Consider the following 26,862-nt stretch of genomic DNA (forward strand, 5'->3'; position numbering starts at 1 on the left):
CATTCTCCTGGCCCTCTGGCCATCTCTCCTGTCTCTCCCCACACCTGATCCCGATCCCCCCCATTCCCCTCCTCACCCTCTCCCTCCACCTAGTTCCCTCCCTCCATCTGCCTCCTACAACTATTTTGTTCCCCCTTCTAATCGAGAGTCAAGCATCCTCACTTGGGCCTTCAGTCTTGTTTAGCTTGTTTGTGTCTGTGGAGTGCCTGGTCTCTGCACTTTAGGTCAGTTAAGGATTATTTCTTTCAGGATGTCCTTCAGTGCTCTGCTCAGTCTTTAATTTCTCAAAGAAAGAGTTTCCTTCTCCCTGGAGGAAGGCAGTTTTGTAATCTTTATCTTTTCCAGGCTTCTTTGGAGGCCCTCCTCTTCTGCATGTGTGTAGGTTTGCCAAGCTTGTAGTTGTGGGAACTGTTACCTCTACGTTTCTTCACATCTGCTTTAGTAGACTGTGTGTCAAGGCTCTGTATGATTGCAGCTTTTATATTTAACGTACATCCAGAGGCAGCAAGATCTTAGTGATGTAGCTTCTTCAGTGACAAGTTGAATGCTTACAACCTGAAGATTTAAAGTACTCACCTGAGTTTCTGAGCTTTGAGCTCTGCTGTGGAGCTGGCCTGTGTTCTGACCCCTGCTTACACTATTTACACAAACACTGGCTTGCTTCCCTGGGTTCCCAAGCTATGGTTTATTCTGTCTCCCTAGACGTAGAAGTTCTAGGTGGGTCATAGTTATACTTCAATAGTTTTGGGATTGTTTCAGTTATTTGCTTGATTTGTTTATTTATTTGGATTTTACTGTTTTTCTGCATGTATCTAGCATTGTTAAATACTAAATTCATGGGATGGTTCTTATGAGGGATGGTGTTACCACTGAGGTGGCTTGGGTTATTTCTATTTCTGGATGGGAATAGTGAGTAGGCAAAGGGTGGCTGTTTTAGTCTTGGTGGTTCTGGGCCTTTGAATGCTAAGAACCTATGGGGTAGGCTAACAGGCTTATCGTTCTAGATTCTGAGGAATATAAGTAGAGGACTGTGGCTCCTAGCTCTGAAGGCCCGAAACTTGCAGTCCTAGATGCTTCTGTTGGGGGCTTACTGTTCTGAGCATTGACTGTTAGTGGTGCTACACTCTGACCGGGAAACCACAGTTTATTGCAGTGGCTAGGTGTTGGTAGTAAGCAGCAGCAGTGCAGCAGGTGGTCAGTGTTACAGTTCTTGAACCCTGAGAATCTGGACCCATGGCTCCTATGGACTCTTAGACCGTAGGGCTTGACAGTTTCCTGAATTATTCTAATTCTCATATTTGTTTCTTTACAACCTTCTGTCTCTCAAAGTTTTGAGCTTTTGCTTCCTCTCATCTTCTATACTGTTCTCTGTGATCTCAGCTGTCCCTACTCCCTGTAGCACTTTGGTCCTCACTAGCTTTCTGTAAGTTACCTGTTTCTGCAGATAACACCATCTCCTCTCCTCTTTGTTCTGTCAGTTTAGACCCATGTTTTTACTATAATATCACAAGTCGGCAAAAAAAAAAATCAGTGGGAGAAGCCTTCTCAAAAGGTGTCTCTTAGTTGATTACAAAATAAAATGTACAGTCTAGTTATATAGTTGGGAGGGCATATATGTAGCATGTAAATGAAGGATTACATTTGTACCAATTATAGTACAATGTCCAGTTCCAGTGAGCATAGGCCCTGCATAGGGACGGGCTTTGCTTGTTTACTTGTTTCTTGCTTAGTTACTGAGGAGTAACTTGAGTGAGAATTGCTTCAAGGTTATCTAAAGGTTACTGGAGCTTGCCTTGACTGGATTGATGCCTTCCAAGGTCAGTGCAGGCTATTGGGGGCAGTTGTGAGGGGAGCAAGGCCTCCTGGAACCAGAGTTATGGCTTTCACTGTAGAGTTCCCGGCAGATGGTGTGTTCTCCAAGCGATAAAGTGTCTGAAGTAGCTGGGTTGTCTTGAGGTCAGTCTACCCACTTGTCAGAGAGGAGGCTGCCTAGCTGATGGTTCTCTATTGCAATCTTCCAGGCACAAAGGCACCCTATCCACTTCTATTCAAAGCCTTGAATGGGCCACTCTCAGAAGTTTCAGTGGTTTGCTGATTAACACAAAACTAGTCTTCTTGAAGCATTTAGCAGTCCTTGAGAGCAGTTAGTGGGCTTAATAGTGCCCAGTCCTGTCTCAGGGCCCTACAGAGTCGAGTCCCTTTGATCTCAGTGGTAGATTTTATATAGGAAATGTGGAAAAGCTGCAGGCCATAGGGTCACCATCTTCCAAATCACATTGAGAAGTGCAAATGTAGACAACATTTTCTTCACAGAAATGGGGCCTAGAATTAGGGCTGGGTTTGCTGGGCCTCTCAGATCCTTCACTACAAGGTGAGCAGACCAGATCTAGAGCTGGTGGGTTGACTTAGGGGTCATTAAACTGCCCACATCTCACTATGTGTTTGAATTTAACACCTCAGGCCTTTTAATGGTTAGAATTTTGTGTCCTGCAATCCCCTATATTTCTTGAATTATTTATTTTTTTCACTGACTTTGGTCATTTTAAGGTACATGTTTTTGACTTTGTATGTCTTCTTCTAGGAGTGCTGCCTAAGACATGATACAGACCTTATGTTGTAGGCCAGAATGTGACTGACTCCATAGGTAGTAAATTCCAGATGATTGTAGTGGCAGATCTGAGTGTTATAGCAACACTTTACCAAGGACAGAGTAATGTTATAACTGAACCTTAACAAAACTAACTTTTGTTAAATTACTAACCCACAGAAGCCAGCTTGATAGTAATATCATGTGTAAAATTTAAAGAATGTTTTGACAAACACTGACATTTTATTTGAAATGATATGAAACTAGGGAAAACTAATTTCAATTCTTGTATGTTTTAGTCATTTTGTTCAGCAGATTGTAGGTTATGAAAGTAACATATTTTCCAAATTGCCATGGCAAAATGGGCTATGTAGGCAGGCTTTGCAGCTCTGTGTATGTCTTATTACTTTTTAGATGATGGCAGTAGTTACTATTGAAATGATGTGTATGGCTGCTCGATGAGTTAGTTTTCAGCTCTCATTAAGTAACTACTTTTTAACACACTATGAAATTTGGATTGTTCCTATGTTAGTCTTGTCTCATACAATTTATGAGTTATGTAATAAAGGCCTTTAGTAGTTTTTAAATGTACTCTTGTGTGTGTGTGCGTGCATGCGTGTGTGTGTGTGTTTGTATAAGGTGGAGGATCATTTCATGTGTCATCCTAGGGCATAGGGTTGTCTGGAGTTTACCAGTTAGTCTAGACTGGCTGACCAGTGAGCCTCAGGGATCCTCCTGTCTCAGCCTCCCTATCACTGGGATTACCAATGTGCTTCACCATGCCTGACATTTTTATATGCTTTTTGGGGATTGAACTTAGGTCTCTGTGCTTATAGAACAAGTACTTTCCTGATGAAACTAATAGCTGTGGTTGTTACTGAGTTGATTGCCAAGTAGGATAGCATGGTGGAATAGCCAATCATCCAAGCTACTCAGGAGTCTGCAGCAGGAGAATTGCAGTCCAAGGGCAGCCATGGTGGGCAATTTAGGGACACTCTGTATTAGAGACACTTTGTAAAACAAAACAAACAAAATAATGGAAGGGAAAAAAAAGGGATTGGCAATATAGCTCAGTAGTAGAGTGCTTGTTTAGTAGGCATGAGGCCTTGAGTAAAATGTGCCACAAAGACAGATAGACAGACAGCAAGAATTTTGACTTTGTAAAAATTCTTAATTGAGAGTTTTAAAAAGGAGATTAATGAGTTTTCTTATTAGTTTAATATAGTTTAAGATGTGTGTGCTTGTTTAGGGATAGATGAAAGATATTAGGTATTAATTGGTAGTTCTTGAACTCAATAGTGAACATGGAGATAACCATCAAACTATTTCCTACCCTTCCTTTCTTTTCTTGGCACTCACTTTGTAGACATGTATAGAACTTACTTTGCTCTCACTTTGTAGCCTAGGCTATCCTGGATCTCATTACGTAGCCCAGACTACCAAATTTAGAGCAGTCTTCCTTACTCAGCCTCTCAAGTGCTGTGATTATGAGCATGAGCCACCATGCCTGACATGAGTATGTTTTTATTTAAATTTTAAATGATTATTTTTGTATATGTGGTATCTTTGTTAGGGTTTCTGCTGCTATGATAAAACATCATGACCAAAAGCAACCCAAGGAGGAGAGAGTTTATGTTGCTTGTATTTCCTGTAAGTGTAAGGATTGCCACAGTCCTGGAAATTCTGACTTTTCTCGGAAAGAATGTCTTGATCAGTAGGTGATTATTTATTTTGTGTTCTTATTTCTATACTCTTTGGGTTTTAACCTTGCCTTAGGTATGTTAGCTTTCTGTAATAGTGTATAGAACCTGTCCAGTGTAGATCAAACCCTTAAAGGTTTTGTTTCTAATTTCTCAAACAAGACAAATAGAAGACAGAACTAGGCTGGGGAAGTAGAATAAGAGAAAGAAGAGGCATTGCCAGTTGTAGCATATAGTTACACGCAGTTTTAAAAATTTCTATGGCAAACTCAATAGAAATAGAACAGTGTATTGACCCCCTACTATAGATCCTCAAAAGTCAGTACTTGAGGTACATTTAACTTACATATCTTTTATCTTCCATTTGCTGATATACTACAAAAATTCCTGACATCATTTACACACACACACACACACACACACACACACACACACACTCATTCTGTAATGTGAATATTTTCATATGTACATAATGCTGTTGCTGTATCTAATACAAAGTTGGTTATCTTTTGCAGCTATCTACTATAGAAAGGATATTAGTGAGTTTTTTAAAAATCATTGAACATGTAGGGAGTGTTCCTCCTTTGGTCTTGTGCTTTGCGCCTAGATGCTATGCTATGAGACATTTCCATAGTGGACTTAGCTCTATATAGCTTTCTCAAGAGAGTTGTTTCTTCACCACCACAGATGAAGGTCTTGTCCTCTCTCCCCACCGTGCTCACTGGCCATGTGTCCAGGTCTCATCAGTCTACACTGCAGTGTCATGAAGACAGGGATGTGGTCAGCCATGCTTACTGCTTTCTGAATGGGTCTGAAGATGGCCTAGCATGGAGCAATAAATGTCTACAAACTTAATGATAAATGGCTCCAAAAATTGCTTACTATCTTGTAACTATTATTTTCTGATTTCTATCCCAATGCCTTGCTTTTCTCAAGATCTTCAGTGAACAGCTGTGTTAGCAGAAAGTGCTGGGTTGTTGTCCATTTCAGGACATTTAATCTTTTAAATCCTCAAAATATTTTGTAAAATATAAATGAGTAAAGTTACTTCTGACCCATTTAAGAGACTGTGTTTCACTGACATTACTCTCACTTGAGATCACTTTTATTTGGGCCTACAGCTAATAAATCTGTTTTGGTTTATGTGAAGCAGGATACATGATCTTGTAGCCCACATATTCTTTAGTTGATTATCTGAATAGTTTAAGTTAATGCATCATGCATTCCATGCTGTGGTTCTTAAAATTGTTATATTGGCAGTTGTTGAGTGTATTGTTTAGCATGAGAAAAATGTAATTCACTAAAGCAGATATGACTCTAAATATGGGTTCTTTAAAAAAAACTGTCACATAGGGGCTGGAGACGTGGCTTAGTAGTAAAGAGTACCTGCTGCTCTTCCAGAGAACCTTGGTTCGATTCCTAGTACCCATATCAAAGCTCACAACTGCAGGGAGACTGACACCCTCTTCTGGTAACTGCAGGCACCAGGCATGCACACAGTTCATAGTCATACATGCAGGCAAAGCATCCACACATAAAATTGAAGATGTAGAATTACAAGAGCATAGTGTACAGTAGTCTTAGATTTGCTGTTCAGCACTGAAAAGGAAGGAAGGAAGGAAGGAAGGAAGGAAGGAAGGAAGGAAGGAAAGAAGGAAGGAAGGAGGGAAGGAAAGAAGGAAGGACAGAAGGGAGAATTGTAGACCTACAGGAAGGACTTAAGACTAGGGGCTGGTGAGATGACTCAGTGGCAAAGGCACTTTCTGCTAAGCCTGTTGACCTGAGTTCAATCACTGGGACTCATATGGCAGAAGGAGAGGACTGATTCCTGTAAGTTGTCCTTTGACTTCCACACACATGTTGTGATACAAGTGTAGACACACACCACACACATAAACACACACACAGACACACACATACAATAGACATTCGTGTGTGCATGTGTGCACTAAGTTGGGGGAGAATGGTACATAGAGGAGGACGGTTCACTAAAGTGTTTCCTTATCATCACAAGATCCTGAGTTAGATTCCCCAGAGCATATATAAGCAAGATGGGGGTTTTGGGTGAGTACCTTATAATTCCAGTGCTGGGGAGGTGTTTCCCTGGGGTTCCTAGCTAGCGAGCTTAAGAAACTTGGTAAGTTCTAGGCCATAAGAAGCCTTGTCTCCAAAAATGTTGAGCAGATCTCCTGAGGAGAGACATCAGAATTTTATACATGTGTTCACAGACAAACAGGTTTGAACACACTCAAGAATGGTTCTGAGAATTACTCTGGACTTTTTTTAAAATTACATTTCCCAGTGCTAACATTTTCCCACCTTCTCTTTGATATCCCTCTTGTCTCACCTCTCTCTTATTCTATCTGCTTGAGAGTCAAAAACAGAAACCCAAAGCCATCTTTTTAAAAAAATAATCATTGCATAATTAACTAAAATCTGGAAATCAGGACTGATACATGTAAGACCATGTATAATCTATAGTTCTTATAGTCTCCTATTCATGTTCATGATAGCTTTGAATTTACTGTGTAGCCCAGGCTTGAAACTTGGCAATCCTCCTGCCTCAGTCTCTTGAGAATTACACAACTTTGAAAATCGTTGACAGTTATTTTGTAGTAAGTCTCTCCATTTGGATTCTACTGGTTCTTCAAAATCGACATTTCCCAGTGTGTCAGCTCAGGGGGCAGCTGGTGTTGTTTTGTTCATTTGCTTTAATTATGTCTGCCAAAGTTCTCCATACCCTAAATCTGATTTTTTCCTTCGACCTCCCCGCTATCTCAAGGTACTCTGAGACCATTTAGTTTTCTGTTATTCCCTAGCCTTTCACCATCACTGTTAGCACTGATTGAGGAGCGTGAGTTGTTAGAATTGTCAGTTCTGACTCCTCCCTGCATTTGTTAATTGGGTTCTGTTGTTAAGGAAGGTCTTGCCCCTTTTATTATTTAGTATTTTTTTCCAGCATAAACTCGTGGATTCTTATTTGATTTAACGAGTTATCTGTTATCACTTAAGTACTTTGGTACTTAAAATATCATGTATTTGGCCAGTGGGAACCTTCACATCTGGCTCTGAACTTTTGATATGCCCCATCATTTTTTGAATGTTTCCTTTTTCTAGGCTAGTTCTCAGGAAACACTTTTTGTAAGTGATCAGATAGCAAGTATTTCTGCCTTTGTGGACTGTGTAGCCTTTCTTGCAGCTACTTAATGTTGCCCGTGTGTCAGGAAAGCAGCCACAGATAGTTTGTAAAACAGTGAGTGGTCTGTGTTCCAGTAAAAGTTTATTCACAAAATAAATGGACCATCCTTTGTAACATGTTATTATTGTTGTTGTTTCATTGAGACAAGGTCTTCTTATACAGTTTAAGCTGTTCTCAAAACTCATGGGCCTCCTGATCTCATCCTCCCAACTGATGGGATTGATTGCAAGTGTGTTCCATCATGCCTATCCTTGCAAGACCTTCTTCTGGGATCCAATTTGTGTGTACATTCTTCCTTCCTTCCTTCCTTCCTACCTTCCTTCCTTCCTTCCTTCCTTCCTTCCTTCCTTCCTTCCTTCCTTCCTTCTTCCCTCCCTCCCTCCCTTATTCCCTCCCTCCCTCCCTCCCTCCCTCCCTCCCTCCCTCCCTCCCTTATTCCCTCTCTCCCTCCCTTCCTTTTTTCTTCCTTCGTTTATTTTTCCCTCTTCATATTAATTAATTAATTAATGAGAAAGGGTATCATATATCCTTTTTGTGTCTATTATTATTATTTCACTTTGCATCCCAATCATGGCCCTTACTCCCCGTCCCCCCTCACACAGTCCCTCCTTCTCTCCCCCTTTCCTTCTCTTCTGAGAGGATGGAGACCCCCTGGGTATTCTCCACCCTGGCACATCAAGCCTCTGCAGGGCTAGGTGCATCCTCTCAAGACATCCAGACAAGGCAGCCCAGTTACAGGAATTCATTCCACAGACAGGCAACAGCTTTAAGGATACCCCCTCCCCCAACTCCAGTTGTTGAGGGATCCATATGAAGCCTGAGCTGCATATCTGCTACATATGTGTGTGTGAGAGGGGTTGCTTACTCTAGCCAGTGTATGTTCTTTGGTTGGTGGTTCAGTCTTCGAGAGCCCCAAAGGTTCAGGTTTGCTGACTCTGTTAGTATTCCAGTGAGTTCCTTCTGCCTTCAGGGCCCTCAATCCTTCTCCCAGCTCTTCCATAAGTGTCTCCATCCAATGTTTGACTGTGGGTCTCTGCATCTGTTTCAATTAGCTCCTGAGTGGAGCCTCTCAGAGGATAGTTGTGCTAGGCTCCTGTCTACCAGCATAACTGAGTATCATTAATAGTGTCAGGAATTGGTGCTTGCCCATGGGATGGGTCTCAACTTGGGCTGGTTATTGATTGGCTATTCCCCCAGTCTCTGCTCCATCTCCTGTCTTCCCTGAATTTCTTATAAACAGGATAAATTTTGGGTTGAAAGTTTGTGAGTGGGCTGGTGTCCTTATCGATCCACTGGGATTCCTGCCTGGCTACAGGAGGTGGCCTCTTCAGGTTCCATATCCCCACTCTGAGTGACAGCTGAGGTCACCCCTGTTGATTCCTGGGAGCTTCTCCTATCTCTGGCACATCCTTGAGATGCCCCTCACTCTCCCACCCTGCCAGCTGAGATTTTCATTCATACTCATGCATTTGGCCATCTCTCCTATCTCTCCCCATACTTGATCCTGCGCCCTTTCCCTTCCCTGTCCCCTCTCCCACCCAATTCTCTCCCTCCATCTACCTCCTATGACTGTTTTATTCCCCCTTCTAAGTGGGATTCAAGCATCCTCACTTGGACTTTCCTTCTTGTTTAGCTTCTTTGGTCTGTGGAGTGTAGTATGTGTGTCTTGTACTTTTTGGCTTATATCCACTTATAAGTGAGTACATACCATGCATGTCCTTATGGGTCTGGATTATCTCACTTAGGATGATATTCTCAAGTCCCATTCATTTGCTTGCAAAATTTGTGATTTCTTTATTTTTAATAGCGGAATAGTATTCCATTATGTAGGCGTACTACATTTTCTTTATCTGTTCTTCAGTTGAGGGACATCTATATTATTTCCAGTTTCTGGTGATTACAATAAAGCTGCTATGAACGTAGTTGAGCAAATGTCCCTGTGGTATAGAGGGGCATCTTTTGGGTATATGCCCAGGAGTGGTATAGCTGGGTCTTGAGGTAGAACTATTCCCAGTTTTCTGGGAAAGTGCCAAATTGATTTCCAAAGTAGTTAGTTGTACAAGTTTGCACTCCCAACAGCAATGGAGGAGTGTTCCTCTTGCTTCACATCCTCACCAGCATGTGCCTGAGTTTTTCCATCTTAGTCATTCTGATTGGTGTAAGATGGAATCTCATGGTTGTTTTGATTTGCATTTTCATGATGACTAAGGACTTTGGACATTTCTTTAAGTGCTTCTTGGCAATTCGAGATTTCTATGTTGATAATTCTCTGTTTAGCACTGTACCCCATTTTTAATTAGGTTATTTGGGTTGTTGGTATCTAACTTCTTGAGTTCTTTATATACTTTGGATATTAGCCTTTTGTCAGATGGAGGGTTGGTGAAGGTATTTTTCCAATCTGTAGGCTGCCATTTTGTTCTATTAACAGTGTCCTTTGCCATAATTACAGAGTTTTTTAGTTTTATGTGGTCTGATTTATTAATTGTTGATATTAACTTATTACTGTTGCCTAAGCCATTGGTGTTCTGTTCAGGAAGTTGTTTCCTGTACCAATACTATTCTCCACTTTCTCTATTAGATTTAGCGTATCCAGTTGTATGTTGAAGTCTTTAATCCACTTGGACTTGAGTTTTGTGCAGGGTGATGAATATGGATCTATTTGCATTCTTCTACATGCAGATATCCAGTTAGACTTGCACTTTTTTTGTTGAAGATGCTTTCTTTTGTTCCATTGTATGGTTTGGCTTTTTTGTCAAAAATCAAGTATCCATAGATGTGTGGGTTTATTCAGGGTCTTTGATTCGATTCTATTGATCCACCTGTCTGCTTCTATACCAATATCATGCAAGTTTTACTATTGCTCTGTTGTATAGCTTGAAATCAGGGATGGGGGTACCCCCAGAAGTTCTTTTATTATACAGGATTGTTGTAGCTAACCTGGGTTTTTTGTTTTTCCATATGAAGTAGAAAATTGTTCTTTCAAGATCTCTAAAGAATTATGTTGGAATTTTGATGGGAATTGCATTGAATCTGTAGAGTGCTTTTGGTAAGATGCACATTTTTACTATGTTATAATCCTACCTATCTATGAGCATGGGAGATCTTTCTATCTTCTTATATCTTCCTCAATTTCTTTCTTCAGAGACTTGAAGTTCTTTTCATATAGATCTTTCACTTGTTTGGTTAGTGTTACACCAAGATACTTTATATTATTTGTGGCTATTGTGAAGGGTGTTGTTTCCTTGATTTCTTTCTCAGACTGTTTATTATTTCTATAAAGGAGGGCTACTGATTTTTTTTTAAGTTGATTTTGTATCCAGTCACTTTGTTGAAGGTTTTTATCAGCTGTAGGAGTTCTCTGGTAGAACTTTTGTGGTCACTTTTGTATACTATAATATTATCTGCAAATAGGGACTTCTTCCTAATTTGTATCCCCTTGATCTCCTTATCCTTATATTTGAGCTTTTGATGTTATTCTGAGTTCATAATGCTGAGTTTATCTTTATGGTTTAGTTTTATTTCTTTCAGTCTGTATTATTTCTGTCAGTGAAGTTCACGGATAGTTTTGTTCCTTTTCTATTTTTTGTTTTAGGTTTTTCCTATTCCTTTCTTTCTTCTTTCCTTTCTTCCTTCCTTTCTCTTTCTTTCTTTCTTTCTTTCTTTCTTTCTTTCTTTCTTTCTTTCTTTCTTTCTTTCTCTCTTCCTCTCTTCCTCTCTTCCTTTCCTCCTATCTATCTATCTATCTATCTATCTATTCCAATTGCAGCTCTCCCTTCTCCTCCCAGTTCCCCCCGCCCCCCATCACACAACTCCTCCCCCATTCCCACCTCACCTTCTGCACCCTGGCATCTCAAGTCACTTCAGGACTAGGCACATCTTCTCCCACTGATGCCAGATAAGGCAGCCCAGTTAGGGGAACAGGATCCACAGGTAGGCAACAGAGCCCCCTACTCCAGTTGTTGGGAGAATCACATGAAGAGCCAACTGCATATCTGCAACATATGTGCATATGGGGGGTGGAGGACTAGGTCCAGGCAATGAATGCTCTTTGGTTGGTGGTTCAGTTTCTGGGATCCCCCCAAGGTCTAAGGTTAGTTGACTCTGTTGGTCTTCCTGTGGAGTTCCTATTCCCTCTGGGTTCCTCAATCCTTCCCTCAACTCTTCTACAAGACTTCTGAGCTCCTTCTAATGTTTGACTGTGGGTCTTTGTATCTGTTTCAGTCAGCTGCTGGGTAGAGCCTTTCAGAGGACAGTTATACTAGGTTCCTTTCTGCAAGCATAGCAGAGTATCATTAATAGTCAGGGATTGGTTAGTTCTTGCCTGTGGGATGGGTCTCAGGTCAGCCATTGGCTGGCCATTCCCTCAGTCTCTATCACACTCACCTACCAAATCTATTATTTTACACAGTATGTAAATTAGTTTTGAAATTTACATCTTAAATTTTTAGTTGAGATATCTTATCTTTTTAGTCATTTCCAGTGTCTTTTCATCTCAGTGAGCATGATTATCATAGCTGATTTCAAGTCCTTCTCTGATAATTGTAAGTTCTGAGTTCTAAGATTGGAATGTGTTCATATTTTCCATTAGAATGGATCACATTTTCTGGGTTCTATGTATGTCAGATGTTTTTGGATTGTAGTGTTTTTATTAGTTTATTTAAAGAAATGTTATTATTTTTCCCAGGCTGCCTTGAACTTCTGGACTTAAGCTGCTTTTTCCTCAGCCTTGGACTATAGGTACATGCCACTGTGCCTGGCTTGGATTGTACACTAAATACAGTTAATACTGTCTTGTATAGATCTGAATTATTTTCAGTTTTCTTGAGAGACTTGATGTTTTTTATTTCATTGGTAGTTAGTGTCCAACCCCCTACCCCTGCTTTTAGTTTCCGATAGTGTTATCTTCTTCCATAAGAGGTGGCTTAAGTCTTAGTTTGAATTTTTCAGACTTTGTGATACTACCTTGTTTTTCCTATATGTACAAAGTTAAGGGCTCCGCAAAAGCTTAGGTGATATTCTTGGGGATTAGGAGATTCCTTTCTTGAGTTGTGGTGTCTTCCAGAGTGCCACTGTAGCGTACAGATGCATCAGTAGATTGCTGCTGCCAGCTACTCTGTCTCTGTTCTTTAGACCCTGTGGGTAGTGTTTCTGCCTCGAAATCCCTAGAGTGTGTCTTTGTAACCTAGCTTAAAGTCACTTTCAGCTTTGGTGTTAGGTGTGAACACGTTCTTTCATCAGGAGACTGGAAAGGTATGCTAGGGCACAGAGTGGCAGCTGGTAAGGAAACCTGAAGGTCTTCACAATATATTTTAGTTAAAACATGAGTTGTTAATTAGGTGGTGCTGATGCTTGCCTTTAATCCCAGCACCCAGGAGGCAGAGACAGACAGATCTCTTTGAGTTCAAGGACAACAGTGGTATACAGAGACAGTTCCAGGACAGCCAGGGATACACAGAGAAACCCTCTCAAAAAAACCCAAAAACCAACCAACCAAAACAAAACATGAGTTGTTGAGGAAGAGGTTAGTGGCTGAGAGGTCTCTTAGGCAAATTCTACCATCTTCATGTATCATCATCATGTCATCTTCATGTATCATCATGCCATCTTCATGTATCATCATGCCATCTTCATGTATCATCATCATGCCATCTTCATGTATCATCATGCCATCTTCATGTATCATCATCATGCCATCTTCATGTATCATCATGCCATCTTCATGTATCATCATGCCATCTTCATGTATCATCATGCCATCTTCATGCATCATTATGCCATCTTCATGCCACAACATGTTATCTTGATGTCACATCATGTCATCTTCATGCCACATCATTGCAATGTCTTGATTTCAGACAGCTATAATCAAGCTGGAAAGGAAGGAATCTTTTTAGGAACACTGCTGAGTTAGAACAGGATATTAATGGAGGGAAGCAATGAGATGACTACTGTTTGCTGCTGAGGATGGTAATGATGTCATTAATCTGGGTGCAGTATACAGGTGGAAGATTTAGTTTGAGGAGAATACTAAACTGAATTAGAAACATGTTGCATTCTGAGTGCTTGCCAGTATTACTCAGCAGGAAGCTGGAAAGTTAGAGTTTTGGAGAGCAGGGTTAGAGATGGAAGTTTGACTAAGACAGAAGTGAGACAATCTTCAGAACAGAGCCTCGTGTGTGTTGGAAACCTAAGGTGTAGATTGGAGGAAGAGGACTCACAGGACTCACGAGAGTTAGAGCATCATGACACTAATGTACTTTGGAGGCCAAGGGTGAGACTAAGCCACTGGCCCCTGAGTTTTAATTGGGAGCTGTTGGAAAGGCAGCTATGGAGAGAGAAGGGGGTGTGGTAACATTCTAGAGTAGATAGAGAATGAAGATGAACAGATAAGAAGTTAGGTTTAAATATGCAGGGGCATTTTTGCCTCTGATATAGGAAAGCAAGGATAGCACAGGTGTGGAGAGCCTTGGCTGGGGAAGAGAGAGTCTGTGTAGGTGGAGTTGGGAATTGAGATACTGCAAAGGAGAAATAAGCATCTGATTCTTGTACTTTCAGTTATGGCATAGAAAATAGAGGGAGACAAATCTTACTTTAGACATCAACTAGAAAAGCCAGGCTTCCCACTCCCTATATTTACTCAGAGTATTTGAGAAGTGACATCAGAGGTTAACCTAGGAAAGAATAAAAACAGGAAAATAAGACTGTTTTTTTGGGGACTGTTTTACTCCAGTGGGTATTTGCTGACTTTTAAAAGAATCTCCTGAGAAACTGAGCAGTGCATTTGACAGTGTCTTAGAGTTAGAAGACTAGGGATTAGCAGCTTATGGGGGTGGTGATCTGGTGAGCCACTCTTTTTTGAGATGGAGACCCTGAAGGGACACAGTGTAGGTTTAGGTGATTTGTACATGTTTAGTGCCCTACCATAGACTGTTCTTGGTTGAAACAAATTCAAATCCTACTTGGAACATGAATGATAACTTTATTATAGGCATCCAATTCTTATACAAAAGTTCAATAACTACATTCTGTTTAGAACATTTCAAATAACATGAACAAAATGAAGTAGAAGCAACAGAACTTGCTGTATCCACGGGGACCTCCGATACTGCAGTTTTTAGGAGGTCACTTTAGTGTATCTGTGGTTACCTTGTTTGAAGAGATAAAAGGCAAAGCTCAACATTTTTAGCAGGAAAGTTAACATTTTGAAGAGTGGGGCAGGTGAGAGTGTTCAGTGGGTAAAGACAATTGCTGGGAACCTGATGACCAGGGTCTGATAGTCAGAGCCCATGTGGTTGAAGGAGAGAACTGACTCTGAATGTCCTCGGACATCCACACAGTGCATGGCACATTCTCATCCCTTCCAAAACATAAACAAATAAATGTATTAAAATTAAAAGTGAAGTGAAAATGCTAGTCTTGAAAAAGTAATTGAAATTAGGATGTTAGTAATGGGCTTACTAGAAGATTAGATAGAGCTGAAAGGAATATTACTGAAGTGGTAAAAGTCAGAGAGAAGAGGGTAGAAAACTCTGAAGAGCTTGAGGGAGGTAGAAAGACATTGAGGAAATCAAGATTATAATAGGGCCAAAATGGGCAGAAGTAATTTTTTGAAAAAGAAATGATGGAAACCTTTCTCAAACTGAGTTATTAAGCAACAGAATCAAGAAATTGTATTGACATTCAAGAAGGCTGAAAAGAAACTCATCCCTTTAATATGGTGGTAAGTCTGCAGAAAACAAAGAGAAAATGTTTCCAAAGTACAAGGGACAGGAACAGTGTGCTTTCAAAACATTAAGAGAGTGACAGCTGACTTGTTGGTAGACACAGAGTTTAGAAGACAAGGGGATGATACCTTAGGTTCTGAGTCTAGTTGATAGTCTAGAACTCTAATTTGCCAAAAACCTATGAGAGCAAAGACTACATGTAGATATCTTACACTTGTTCAAAAGGCATGACTACTGGCTGTCACACTGGACAACACAGGTATGCAAATTTCTGTCATTACAGAAAACCCCATCCTCTTAAAGATATTTTCAAATACAAGGCAGCTGGGAATGTAGCTTAAGGTACTTGTGTGACATATATAAACCCCGAGCTTCAGTCCGCAGTACAGCAAACATCAGATATAACATTCTGCCTTCATCTAGACTTGAGATAAAATTGGCAAGTTCCTACAGAAAGATAAATTCAGAATACTCAATTATAAGAAAGTTTTAAAATTCAAACTATTTTATATGTCGTGAGGACTTTTTAAATGATATTTTTTTGATTTGCTTTTGTATTAACTACATAAATGATATTTTAAAATTATTTCTTTTTTTTATTGGTATTCACTTCAGTAACTTGAGTCCACAGATATAAGCAGTATATAACCAGAGAGTTACAAGTAAACACAGATTATACATGCAAATTCTGCTCACAAAGGTCACATGTGCAGGTACATGAATTAGAAGTGTGCGTCTAGAATTATGGCCAAACTTTTTAAAATGCAGAAATGTAAAATTACATCTTGAAAATATAGATGGTTTACACACTTCAAAAACCAAATGTTGCTTATACCAGAGATGTATGACAACTACAGGATTCAAGTGACACGCAATAGGTTCTCAAGAAATTAATACTGGTCAAAGAGAATGAGAATATTTTTACATTTCACTGAAATAACATTTTGACTACTAGAATACAAAACCTAGCAGGAACTCGGAGGAAGAAATTACAAATCTAAAGCCAATTACTTAATATTTCTTATTATCTAAACAGCATGACATTAAAAGAAAACTGCACCTGCATTTGAATGGCCAATCTCACATGAATGAAGTTCTCTAAAAATGCAATGCAACCGAAACAGCTTCCAAAGTCAAATGAAAACCCTGCAAGGCTCAGATTAAAATGTGGAATGTTTCAGATGAAAAGTAATAAAAAATACAATTGGTTTTGTTCTTTATTGAATGGAATTAAAAGTTGACATTTCTTTGAAGCCTCAAACTACTAAATTTCATTTTTCTGAATGGTTCTATGTTATCTTTCTCTTAGTGGTGCAAGCTGTTTTTCATAGCTTACAACAGTCCATCTCCAGGAAGTACTTTTGTCTTTTGTCACTCTGATGAAAGAAAACGTTTTCATTAACTTAACCGTATGTGTACTTTTTGCTAAAACACTTAAACACATGAACAGACGTCTATTATTTTCCACTAAAACAAAAGAGTACAGTAGTTTTCTAACTATCAGTATTGTATTTTAAAAAAGGTTAACATTAAAATCAAAGAACCATTTTCTTTGAAATAATTAAGCTTCTTGTTGTACAGCTTAAGTTTCCTTCTTCTGCCTCCGTTCCTCTGCCAAAATTATTTCTTAATGTTCAAAAGATCGGTACTTTTTTCTTTCAGTATTTGATAGAATGAAAGCCAATGAAGCCATTTTTTCCTTTTTTTTTTTAAGTAGAAGATTTTAAATTATCAACACAGTTTCTTTTTTATATACCTAGATTTACTATTTCTTCTTGACTCAGTTTCAGTAATTTCTACTTCATGTAAGTTTTCTAATTAATACCTAGTTATTTATTATATTTTTAATAATCCTTTTAATTTCCACAAAGTTTGTAGGGATGCCTCTGTTTTATTTCTGTTCTGTGGTCACTCTGAGGGAATAAAATGGACCCTCTCCTAAGTAACGGATGGAATATCTATCTATTCCTAAACCACTCCACAATCCAAGAGAACTTGAGAGAGGGTCTTACTTTCAGGCTTTGGCCCTAGGTAACCTGTTTTGTCCTTGGCTCTCTCTCACCTCCCGTACTTCCTACCGGTGTGTATCTGTTGTAACTTGCCTACTGTTCCAATAGGCTGCATTTAATTCAGGGGTTTGAGCCTCTGTTGTGCTTTGTGCATTGTGCTAGGTTTAGAGGCTAGAGGGTCTCAAAATATCACTTCATGTGCTCATGAGCTGTCTTCAGATTTACTTTATCAAGTGTAGTAGTGTCTTTCCCCTATTCCTTGCCATGCCTGCCTTTTGATACTATGTGCCATGTTGGCTGTTACTGCCTGTTCCTCCTAGCCCTAGCCCAGCTCTTAGACTGCAACGTCTATGGTGAGGGCCCCTTCTAGGTATTGGGCAGTGAGTCATTGTTTCTCATCTGGGAATTGTCCTGTTCCTTTAGTTTGTCAGGGTAGTATCTCGGGTTTCTCCAGGGTTCATGAGCTGTTACAACAATGTGACAAGGAAGGCAAAGTCATCTGTTTAGTCATCTTTTCCTTAGCAACATGTATGCTCAGATTTTCCTTGCTGCTTTCTAGTGCTTTGGTACTCATAGGTGAGTTTTTGACTCTAGTTGTCTGGCTTATTCTTGCCAATTTTGTTGCCTAATGACCTTTAAAAAATGTGGCTTCCCTGAATGACCCTGCTCCACTTGCTGTTTTGCTGTTTGTTCACTGAGACTCACTTAACTGGTTATGTAAGAAATGGGGCTTCTCAGGCCCACTTTATAGGCACTATGGGAGTCACTGGGGTGCAATGATGAACCTAACAAAACATTTTTGTTTTTCTGAGATAGAAATTACAGGACTCCAGTTTCTGCAGCAAGAAAAAGTACAGATGCTGTTGATACTTGAATTGGGTCTCTGTATTTCATGCACTTTAACTGGTAGTACCTCTGTTTAATTTTGAATTCCTCACTGCATCACGATTGATATATAGGAACCTGTCTTATGTTCTATCACTGTATGGAGACACCATGACCATGGCAACTCTTGTAATAGAAAGCATTTAAATGGGGGCTTGCTTATAATTTCAGTGGCTTAAGTCAGTAAAATCATGGTAGGAAGCATGGTGGCCATGCCTACAGGCAGGTGCTGGAGCTACATCTTGATCAGTAGGCAGAGAAAGAGAGAGAGAGAGAGAGAGAGAGAGAGAGAGAGAGAGAGAGAGAGACTGAGAGAGACTGAGAGAGACTAAGAGAGACTGAGAGAGAGACTGAGCCTGGGCCTGGGCCTGGTATGGGCTTTTGAAATCTCAAAGCCCACCTCCAGTTGCACACTTTTTCCAGTGAGCCCACACTTCTTCATCCTTCTAATCCTATCAAAGAGTTCTACTCCCTGGTGACCAAGCATTCAAATATATGAGCCTGTGGGGGGCCGTTCACATTCAAACCACACCAGAGCCCACACTGATTAACAGTTTGCTGCAGCCTCTCACTCCACTCCAGGCTGCTGTTGTGCTCAGACTCACTATTGGGAACCAGTTCTGATCATGAATTTTTCTTTGGAAACTTTCCTTGTTTTCTTATTTATTAGCTCTTTTTCTATGTCTTTTTTTTGCCTTTTATTATTTATTTATTTATTTACACTTCAGATTTTATTCCCCTGTCCCTGTCCACCCTCCAACTGTTCCACATCCCATACCTCCTCCCCACCCCTCTGTCTCCACGAGGATATCCCCACCCCTACCCCAACCCCCACCCAACCAGACCTCTAAAATCCCTGGGGCCTCCAGTATCTTGAAGGTTAGGTGCATCTTCTCTGACTGAACCCAGACCTGCCAGTCCTCTGCTGTATATGTGTTGGAGGCCTTATATCAGCTGGTATATGCTGCCTAGTTGGTGGTTCAGTGTTTGAGAGATCTTAGGGGTCCAGGTTAATTGAGACTGCTGGTCCTCCTACAGGGAAACCCTCCTCAGCTTCTTCCAGCCTTTCCTTAATTCAACCACAGGGGTCAGCAGCTTCTGTCCATTGGTTGGGTACAAATACCTGCATCTGACTCTTTCAGCTGCTTGTTGGGTCTTTCGGAGAGCAGTCATGATAGGTCCCTTTTTGTAAGGACTCCGTAGCCTAGTAATAGTGTCAGGCCTTGGGACCTCCCCCTGAGCTGAATATATTTCTTTTGTTGTTGTTTATTTATTTTGTTGCTATTATATTTTCTACTTCTTCCCCTTTTGCATTTGTAATGCTGCCCTAACTGATTTATCAGGAGTGCTTCCTCAGACCTTGCTCAGGGCCAAATGGCCTATATTGATGCTTGATTATCCCTTATTTTACTACCTTCTCTGCTGCAGTGGATGGAGCCTTGCTATCCATTCTTGAGCATGTTGTCTTGCATCTTTATCTAATAGCCAGGTGAGGTCTCACTATATATTACGTTTCACTTTTTCTAGTATTTGTTGGATTATTCCACACAAACATGTAGTACCTCAAACAGAAGTTTTTTTCTAGCATTAGGCCAATCATAACTCCCAGCCCCATCACTAGGAACTTACCCAGTTTCCATGGTTGTTTTAGGCCTTCCTGGTTGCCAGGTGAGTCAGCCAAGCTGTAGAGGACCATGTCAGAGGACTTTGTTGTCAGTGTCCACTTGTATAGCTCCAGTCCTAGCCCTTCCTGACTCATCTGTTCTTCCAGAAGGTGCAGGTGCTAGTCTCCATTTCATTCAGTTCTGACTTCTGTGCCAAGAAGATTCTTCTTAAAACAACTTTGGTCTATTGTTCTCTCTGCTCATTCATGCTTCAGAAACTCCCTAGTGCTTTTGAAAAACCCGGCTTGTTTTCTAGACCTTCCAACTTGTTTTAATTTCCTTGCCACTGCCTTCCTTCATATAGGCAGGACTCTAGCCAAATGGAATTAATGTTGCAAGAATCTGCCTGTGTTTTTCTGTTTGCATCCTGATTTTTGTTTCCTTTTGCCAGAAGTATGCTTTCCTCACTTCTTAATGTCTTAGTTCTTTCTTAAAAACTTTCCCAAGGTTCTCTTAGATTTCCTGACCTGGACAAACTCTTTTCTTCCCATATATAGTTACACTTTGAAAACCATGATGCTGTCACTTCCTGATGTATATTATTATGACCATATGACTTTTTAAATCTAATGTCCCTTTCTCTTTCATTTTGCTAGCTATTGTGCATTGTACATATTTGTTAAAATAATGAGAGAATGAATGCATGTCTGCATTAACCCTCAAGCAGCCCATATTCCCCTCTTCTTTTCCTATCCCTTTTCTATTTCAGTGAGGATATCTCTGTATTTGGATTAACTTTTATCTTACAATCACTTTGTGTATCACCAAGTGGCCTGTTAACCTTTATCTTTGTTGTTCTCTTTTTTGAGTTAATAACAGTTTTAGTTTAAAGAAAACTTTGATCATTTGGTAAGGCTTGTATGAGGGAAATTTGAGGAATAGAAGGTACGGTTCAAAATGACATCTTGATCCATTTTGTTGAGAAATAATTGCCTAGTAGGATTTGGTAGTTTGTAAGTATAGATTTAGCTCCATGTTGGTGGCCAGTGGAATGAGAAGTACAAGTTGTGGTGGTGTGTTTACTGTCCAGGTGGTGGCCAGGGCCCAGCAGTAGGGTCACATATTGTTGGACTTTCAAACCTACTCCATTATAGCTTTTAGAGTCTTCCACACTATACAGAATTGCCTACTTTCTTATTTTTTACTTCATTGCCTCATTAGTGGAAACTTTTAGTTGAAGTGCTCCAAAGGAACAATGCAGTGAGTGTATCTGTGAGTGTGTAGACCTTGGATAGAAATGGATCACAGATTGTATAACTATCCAGGAGAATACCACATTGCATTTGCCATGTCTCAGTACTAAATTTCTAAGGGGACAGAGGAAATCACAGGTAACTGCTCTCTAGTCATCAGTTCTTTTTTATTTTAGCTCGTGACAACTGAGCTGCTCAAGGCAGGAAGAACTCTGAGCTGAATAGTAGTGGGTCCCTGAATCTGAAGAGACGAGGCCACCTTGGAACCAGTAATGAACCATCCTGACTACAAGCTGAATCTTCGGTCTCCAGGGACCCCCAAAGGTATAGAAAAGAAAACGAAGCTTGCTTTGGCAACTGGAGACTTGAAATACAAATTGGTTGGGTGTGGAGGTGGAGGGAATTCTTTGGGCTGAGGGAGACTAATTATTTTAATGAACTGTTAAATATTCTCCCATGTTATTTATTCTAGAATTAGGTAGGCTTTTGTGGTTTTAGTTGGATTGTTGTACAGCCATTTTATTTCCTCTAGAAATGTGACAACCTTTTAATAATTCCTATTTTTAAAGGTTTGTATCTGAGATGGCATAGTTTCCCAGGCCTATTGTTCAGCTGTTGCTCCATGCATGCTGCATTGGTCACTTAGGCCTCGCCTGCTTCATTTATGCTGTCTTACATGCTCTTTCCTTTTCGTGGCTGTTTGAAATCATCACTGGAAAGGTTCATTCATTCTCTTGCTGGCCTTTGGAGGCAACAAGAGCAACAACAAAGGACAGTGACATCATAACACCTCCAGTTAAAAAAACAGAGATGTGTAACTGAGGGAGGGTTGATTGCTGCCTCATGTTTCTAGGTGTGTCCTCTGTGGTTGGCCCGAATGCTGTTGGTGCTTCGCCAGGTGACAAAAAGTCAAAGAACAAGTCCATGCGAGGGAAGAAAAAGAGCATATTTGAAACCTACATGTCCAAGAAGGATGTTTCAGAAGGCTTGAAGAGAGGAACGCTTATCCAGGTGCTTAAAGATTACAGGCTATTTAACCCCTGAATATATGGAACGGGAGCAGTCTTGTTTATTAAACTTTTCCCTGTTCTGTGCTGTGTGCTCTGACATGGTGCCAGGTTTGTGCTTCTTAGATCTATAGCATGTGTAGGTGGTAAGTACCACTAGACTCTCTTAGGCACACCTTTGAGAGATGAGAAGAGAGAGCCTTTGTAGCCCATGTCACTGTTGCCTAGGAATGTTCTATTGGGAGAGAGCTATATGAGCCAGGCTGGAGATTGGTGCAGTTGAGCACATAAGCATAAGGAAATGAGCTCTCCAAGTGAAGTAGCCAGTATGAGCTGTTAGGACAGAGTAGACAGTGGGGTTAGACTATGCCAGTCATTGAATTGTTCAGTGTGCTTGAAGCACATGAATACTGAATGACTGGGAAAAACGGTAAAGTTGTAGAGGAAACAGTAAACAGTATTTATTGAATGCTTTGTAATTTGCATAATCTGTTCCCAGGCTATTCATTGGTGTGGCTGAACAGGTGTTCTTTGAACATCCATCTTTGAGCCAGGAATACTTCATGTTAGGATAGTGCTGCAGGGTGAACTTGTGAAATGGTATGGGATAAGGCAGCTTCGGTTTGCTCTGGTGTGACATCCAAGGCAGCTATTAGGTAACAAGGCAAGAGAAGGAAGCAGGAACATGCCTTCTTTGAATTAAGAGTGTTTCCTAATTCTTGGATAGAAATACTACCATGCTGTACCTGACTCAATTAACATTATTGAGTGAGGGCTGGGGCTTTTAGTAAAGTGCTCAGCACACAAGCATGAGAACCCAAACTGGATCACTAGCACTCACATAAAGGCTGGGCGGAATGGCGTGAGGAAGCAGAGAGAGATTTCCTGGGGCTTGCTAGCTACCTGCCTGGCTCTGAGTTTACTGAAAGATTCTGTCTTGAAAAGCCAGATGGAGAGTTATTGAGGAAAACAATCTGTGTTGACTGCTGGCCTCTTTACACCCATGTCTACACATGTCTCTACACACGTATAAACACAAGTATGTTAATATATGCAATGCTGACTGAGTCCCATCTTCTCTCATTCTGAAAACTCAGACTTAGTTATGTTTTGGGTGGAAGACTCATCCAAACAACAGATAGCAGCCTCTCTGGTTATATCATCTTTCTATAATTACCCAAGTGCATGGTATGTATAATTGATGTAGACCCTAGAGCACATCACTCATTTTTCACAAATCAGTTGGTCCTTTTGATTTAGGAATACCATTGGTTTTATTTTTTCTGGGTGTCTCTGACAAGTCTCTCCTAAGAGAATAGAAACTGTATTTGCTCGCATCTCATGGTTGGCATCCATCCATATACTTTGCTTTACCTGCAGGTGTCTCGGCCCTCCTTGTTCCTGTGTGAGGTTTTGATGTGCCTTTCTCATTGTTGTCTCCTGCCACCCCTTTCCAGGAATGTCCTATGTTCTGATTATCTTGAACTTCCAGGTTTTTCCTCTAAAATCTGTGCTTGGTTGGTGTGGTAGCTTGTGCTGATAGTCCCAGTACTTGGGAGGGAGAAGCAGGTAGATTTTGGTGATTTTTGAGGCTAGCCTGATTTATATAGTAAGTTTTATAGTGAGACCTTGTCTCATAAGATCAAAATCAAAACCGCAACCACTACCAGCAGCAGCAAGCAGCAACAGCAACAACAACAACAACAACCACCACCACCACCACCACCACCAACAACAACAACCCAAAATGAAACTGCTCTTGCTGTCCTGGAGCTTGAGTTGTTTCTTCCCATCAACGTGTGGCAGTCATGCTTGCCCTGCCAGTCCCTGAGCAATCTGTACTTAGATGTCACCCTCACATTTTCTAAGCTCAGTTGGGTGTTCCTGCCCTCGAGAAGTCAGCTTTGTTGTCTACATGTTAAATTCTTACCTTTGTTTGGCTTTTATGTCTCCAAATAGATTTTTCATTTCCTTACTGCAGGGCCATGCATACTGTACATGGTAGTCCAGCCCTGGGGCGTGGCCAGTGCTTACTAAGCTTATGCTGAATAAGTATTTCTTTTGCTGTCTGAGTAAAGATCTAGATACTGCCTTTTGAAGAAGAGTTCTGAGAGAAAACCAGCTTTGTTATAGAAGAACACCTTTACGAGATAGGGTTGGAGTGGTATTCTGCAATAGTATTAGTTTTTGCTTTCTTTTAATTTTTGCATTTGAAGTGACTTTTTGCTGGCATTAACAAAAAACAAAAGATCTGATCAATATAACAGCTCACATTCCCAGAAGTTTGTAAGTGATTCCTCCTGGCCTATGACATCATAAGCCTCCACAGCCAGAGGCTGTCTCCCCCTCTACCCCCCCACATGTGAGAACAGTTGTTCTGTGCAGATGGAGTGAGGAACGGGTTCCAGATATGAGGTCACCATGAGAATATACAACATTGTAAATAAGATTTTCATAGGCAGAGAAACAGAGTACATCTGCTTTTGGATAAAAACTTTCTGTGTGTAGCTGTCTGGGTAAGGTAAAACGCTAGACAACAAGTGATATTTTAATGCCACTGAAGAAAATTAAACGTATCAAATATACTTAGAAACGTCTGTCAACTTTTGTATTCAGATATAAGTATGCCATAGCCTCCCTCTTCCTCATAAAGAGAAAAGTCTTGTATTGAGAGATATTAGGTATCTTAACTATTAGTGGAATAATACAGTATTAGTCAATGTCTTGACAAAAGTTTGAGATTTCATTGTTTTATAGGAAAGAGGAGATCACAGTGACCAAAGAAACCTCTTTTCTGTATTTGTAAATGAACAGCAATAACCTATAATTCAGTACATGTAGTATTTGTAAATGGATAGTAATAACCTATAATTCAGTACATGTAGTTTTCTTTATAACCAAGTTCTCACGTCAGAGTGGCATTACTCTGTGCATATCATAGGAGCCCTATGGTTGGCTGTTACAGGATGTGCTGTGAGATGAGAGCCTGGAGGGAGGTCCAGTTTAAGGGGATAACTAAGTGACATGGGCAAAGAGTTGGTAGAATTGGCTCTTTCAGAATCCAGATTATGCATTGACTACTAGAAGTCCAAAATGAGCCCTCAGAGCTGCTGGAGGCATGGTGTCAGAATTCCTGCTGGAATAGAGTATTGGTGAGATGTTGTTTTTGACCTCTGAAAAAGCCTATTCTAGGACAGAGGGCATGATGGTCTCATCATTTCTAGGAATTTTGCTCTTTGTTAAAATTGAGGTCAGGGGTCTAGAGATTTGGCTCAATGGTTAGGAACACTGGCTACTCTTCCAGAGAGGACCCAGGTTCAGTTCCTAGCACACATATAGCAGTTCACAATAGTCTGTAACTGCAGTCCCAGAGTATCTGCTCTCTTTTGGCTTCTGAAAGCGCTGCATGCACATCATGCACAGAAATACAGGCAGAACACTCATACACATAAAGGAAAAAAAAGATTGAGGTCAGCTTAGGTGAATATTAAGAACAGAACAGTAGAGGTGACATTATGATGGGATGCCTAAAAAGAGAGGTGGCATTCAGAGTTACAATATCAGGGACAAAGGGATAACATTAACTCTGTAGATATTAGGTAGCTAATGAATTGAAGAAACATTTCTTGACAGCCTCGTGAATGTTAAGCATTTGGGAATGAGCACTAGAAAAGTCACTGGGGTGGTATGCAAAAATAACTGTAATAATGAAAGCAATTGTAGGCTGGATCATTGTTCAGAGAGAAAGAGAGGATAGAAGAAACCACTGCACATGTTGTGGTTAGGGAAGTCTCTGTGAGATCATCCTGTAGATGAGATCTGAAGGGCAAAAGTGAGCAGCCATTCCCAGCTTTGGAAAAGATTATAGGGAAAGAGCAAGCAGAAGAACAGCAAGGAGAAGACTTGATATTTTTGAGGATTAACAGGAAGCAGCCTTTGAGACATAATGGAACAAAACTTAGGCAATAGCCAAGTCCGTTAGGGACTTAGACTATATTAGAAACTTCGATTTTGCCAAGGACCAGCCTCAGCTTAGAGAGGGGTTTCTGAGAGAAGGGGTGTTTGAGAGTGGCAGGAAAAAATGACTCAAAGTCAATCTTGGGATACAAGCTAACAACTTGTGTTATTTACAAATCAATTCAGTCATTTACTCTTGGTGCCCTTTTGATTATCCCAGGAATCCGCATTCCATGACCTTCCCCTTAGATTCTTAGAAGAAGACAGCAAATACACCCTTTTTTAACATTGTAGAGGAATTCAGAGATCTGCCTGTCTTTGTAAGCACAAACAATAAACTTAGCTGGATGGGATCTCATCCTGTACCTAAATTTGTTCTGTTCCTAACTGACCTTGAAATCAGGAACTTGCCTGCCTTTGTATCTTACTGACAAGCTTGGTTATAGTGCAGCCACCTCTGGTTTTGTTTTTTTTGTTTTTTTGTTTGTTTTTGAGTTCTGTGAATCCCCTTATATTATTCATAGTGTGTTCTTATATCTTTGCATAGTTGAAAAATTATAGTTTCAAACTCATGTTTTTCAGAGTTCTTTCCTATAGCCTTCAGGGGTGTTTTGAAGGTCACAGCATTTACCATTTTTGCTAAGGACATAGACACACCCTTGCCTTATCTTCTCAATGCCTTAGTCACTTTATCTATAGCAAAAGAAGAAAACAGTAGTAGCTAAGTTAAATTAGCTAATTTAATTTAAATTAGATCATTAGCCCTTAAAAGTGCATAACTCATATTCTACACATATGGGTGGTGTTTGAGATTGTTTTTAATTACTGTCAGGCACATCTGTAATTCAACTGAGGTGGTTGCTGCCCTGTGGAGATAGCTGTCTGCAGTTGTACATCTTAAGTTTATTTTTCAAGAAAATCTGGAAACATATTTTTA

The 26,862-nt window shown here is 40.3% G+C and overlaps 1 protein-coding gene across 3 annotated transcripts in view; it reads left to right on the top strand.

Moving 5' to 3' along the window:
- Window positions 1–26,862, top strand: part of Dis3l2 (DIS3 like 3'-5' exoribonuclease 2) — a 314,214-nt gene that overhangs the window by 17,769 nt on the left and 269,583 nt on the right. For all 3 annotated transcript variants that reach the window (XM_028789560.1, XM_028789559.1, XM_028789558.1), the window contains exons 2-3: window positions 21,138–21,285; window positions 21,815–21,972. In XM_028789560.1, the coding sequence (XP_028645393.1) occupies window positions 21,234–21,285; window positions 21,815–21,972 (210 nt within the window). In that variant the 5' untranslated portion in view covers window positions 21,138–21,233. The remainder of the gene's footprint in view (window positions 1–21,137; window positions 21,286–21,814; window positions 21,973–26,862) is intronic.

This window comes from Grammomys surdaster, unplaced genomic scaffold, assembly GCF_004785775.1.
Source record: "Grammomys surdaster isolate TR1022 unplaced genomic scaffold, NIH_TR_1.0 125846, whole genome shotgun sequence".
Lineage (NCBI taxonomy): Eukaryota > Metazoa > Chordata > Mammalia > Rodentia > Muridae > Grammomys > Grammomys surdaster.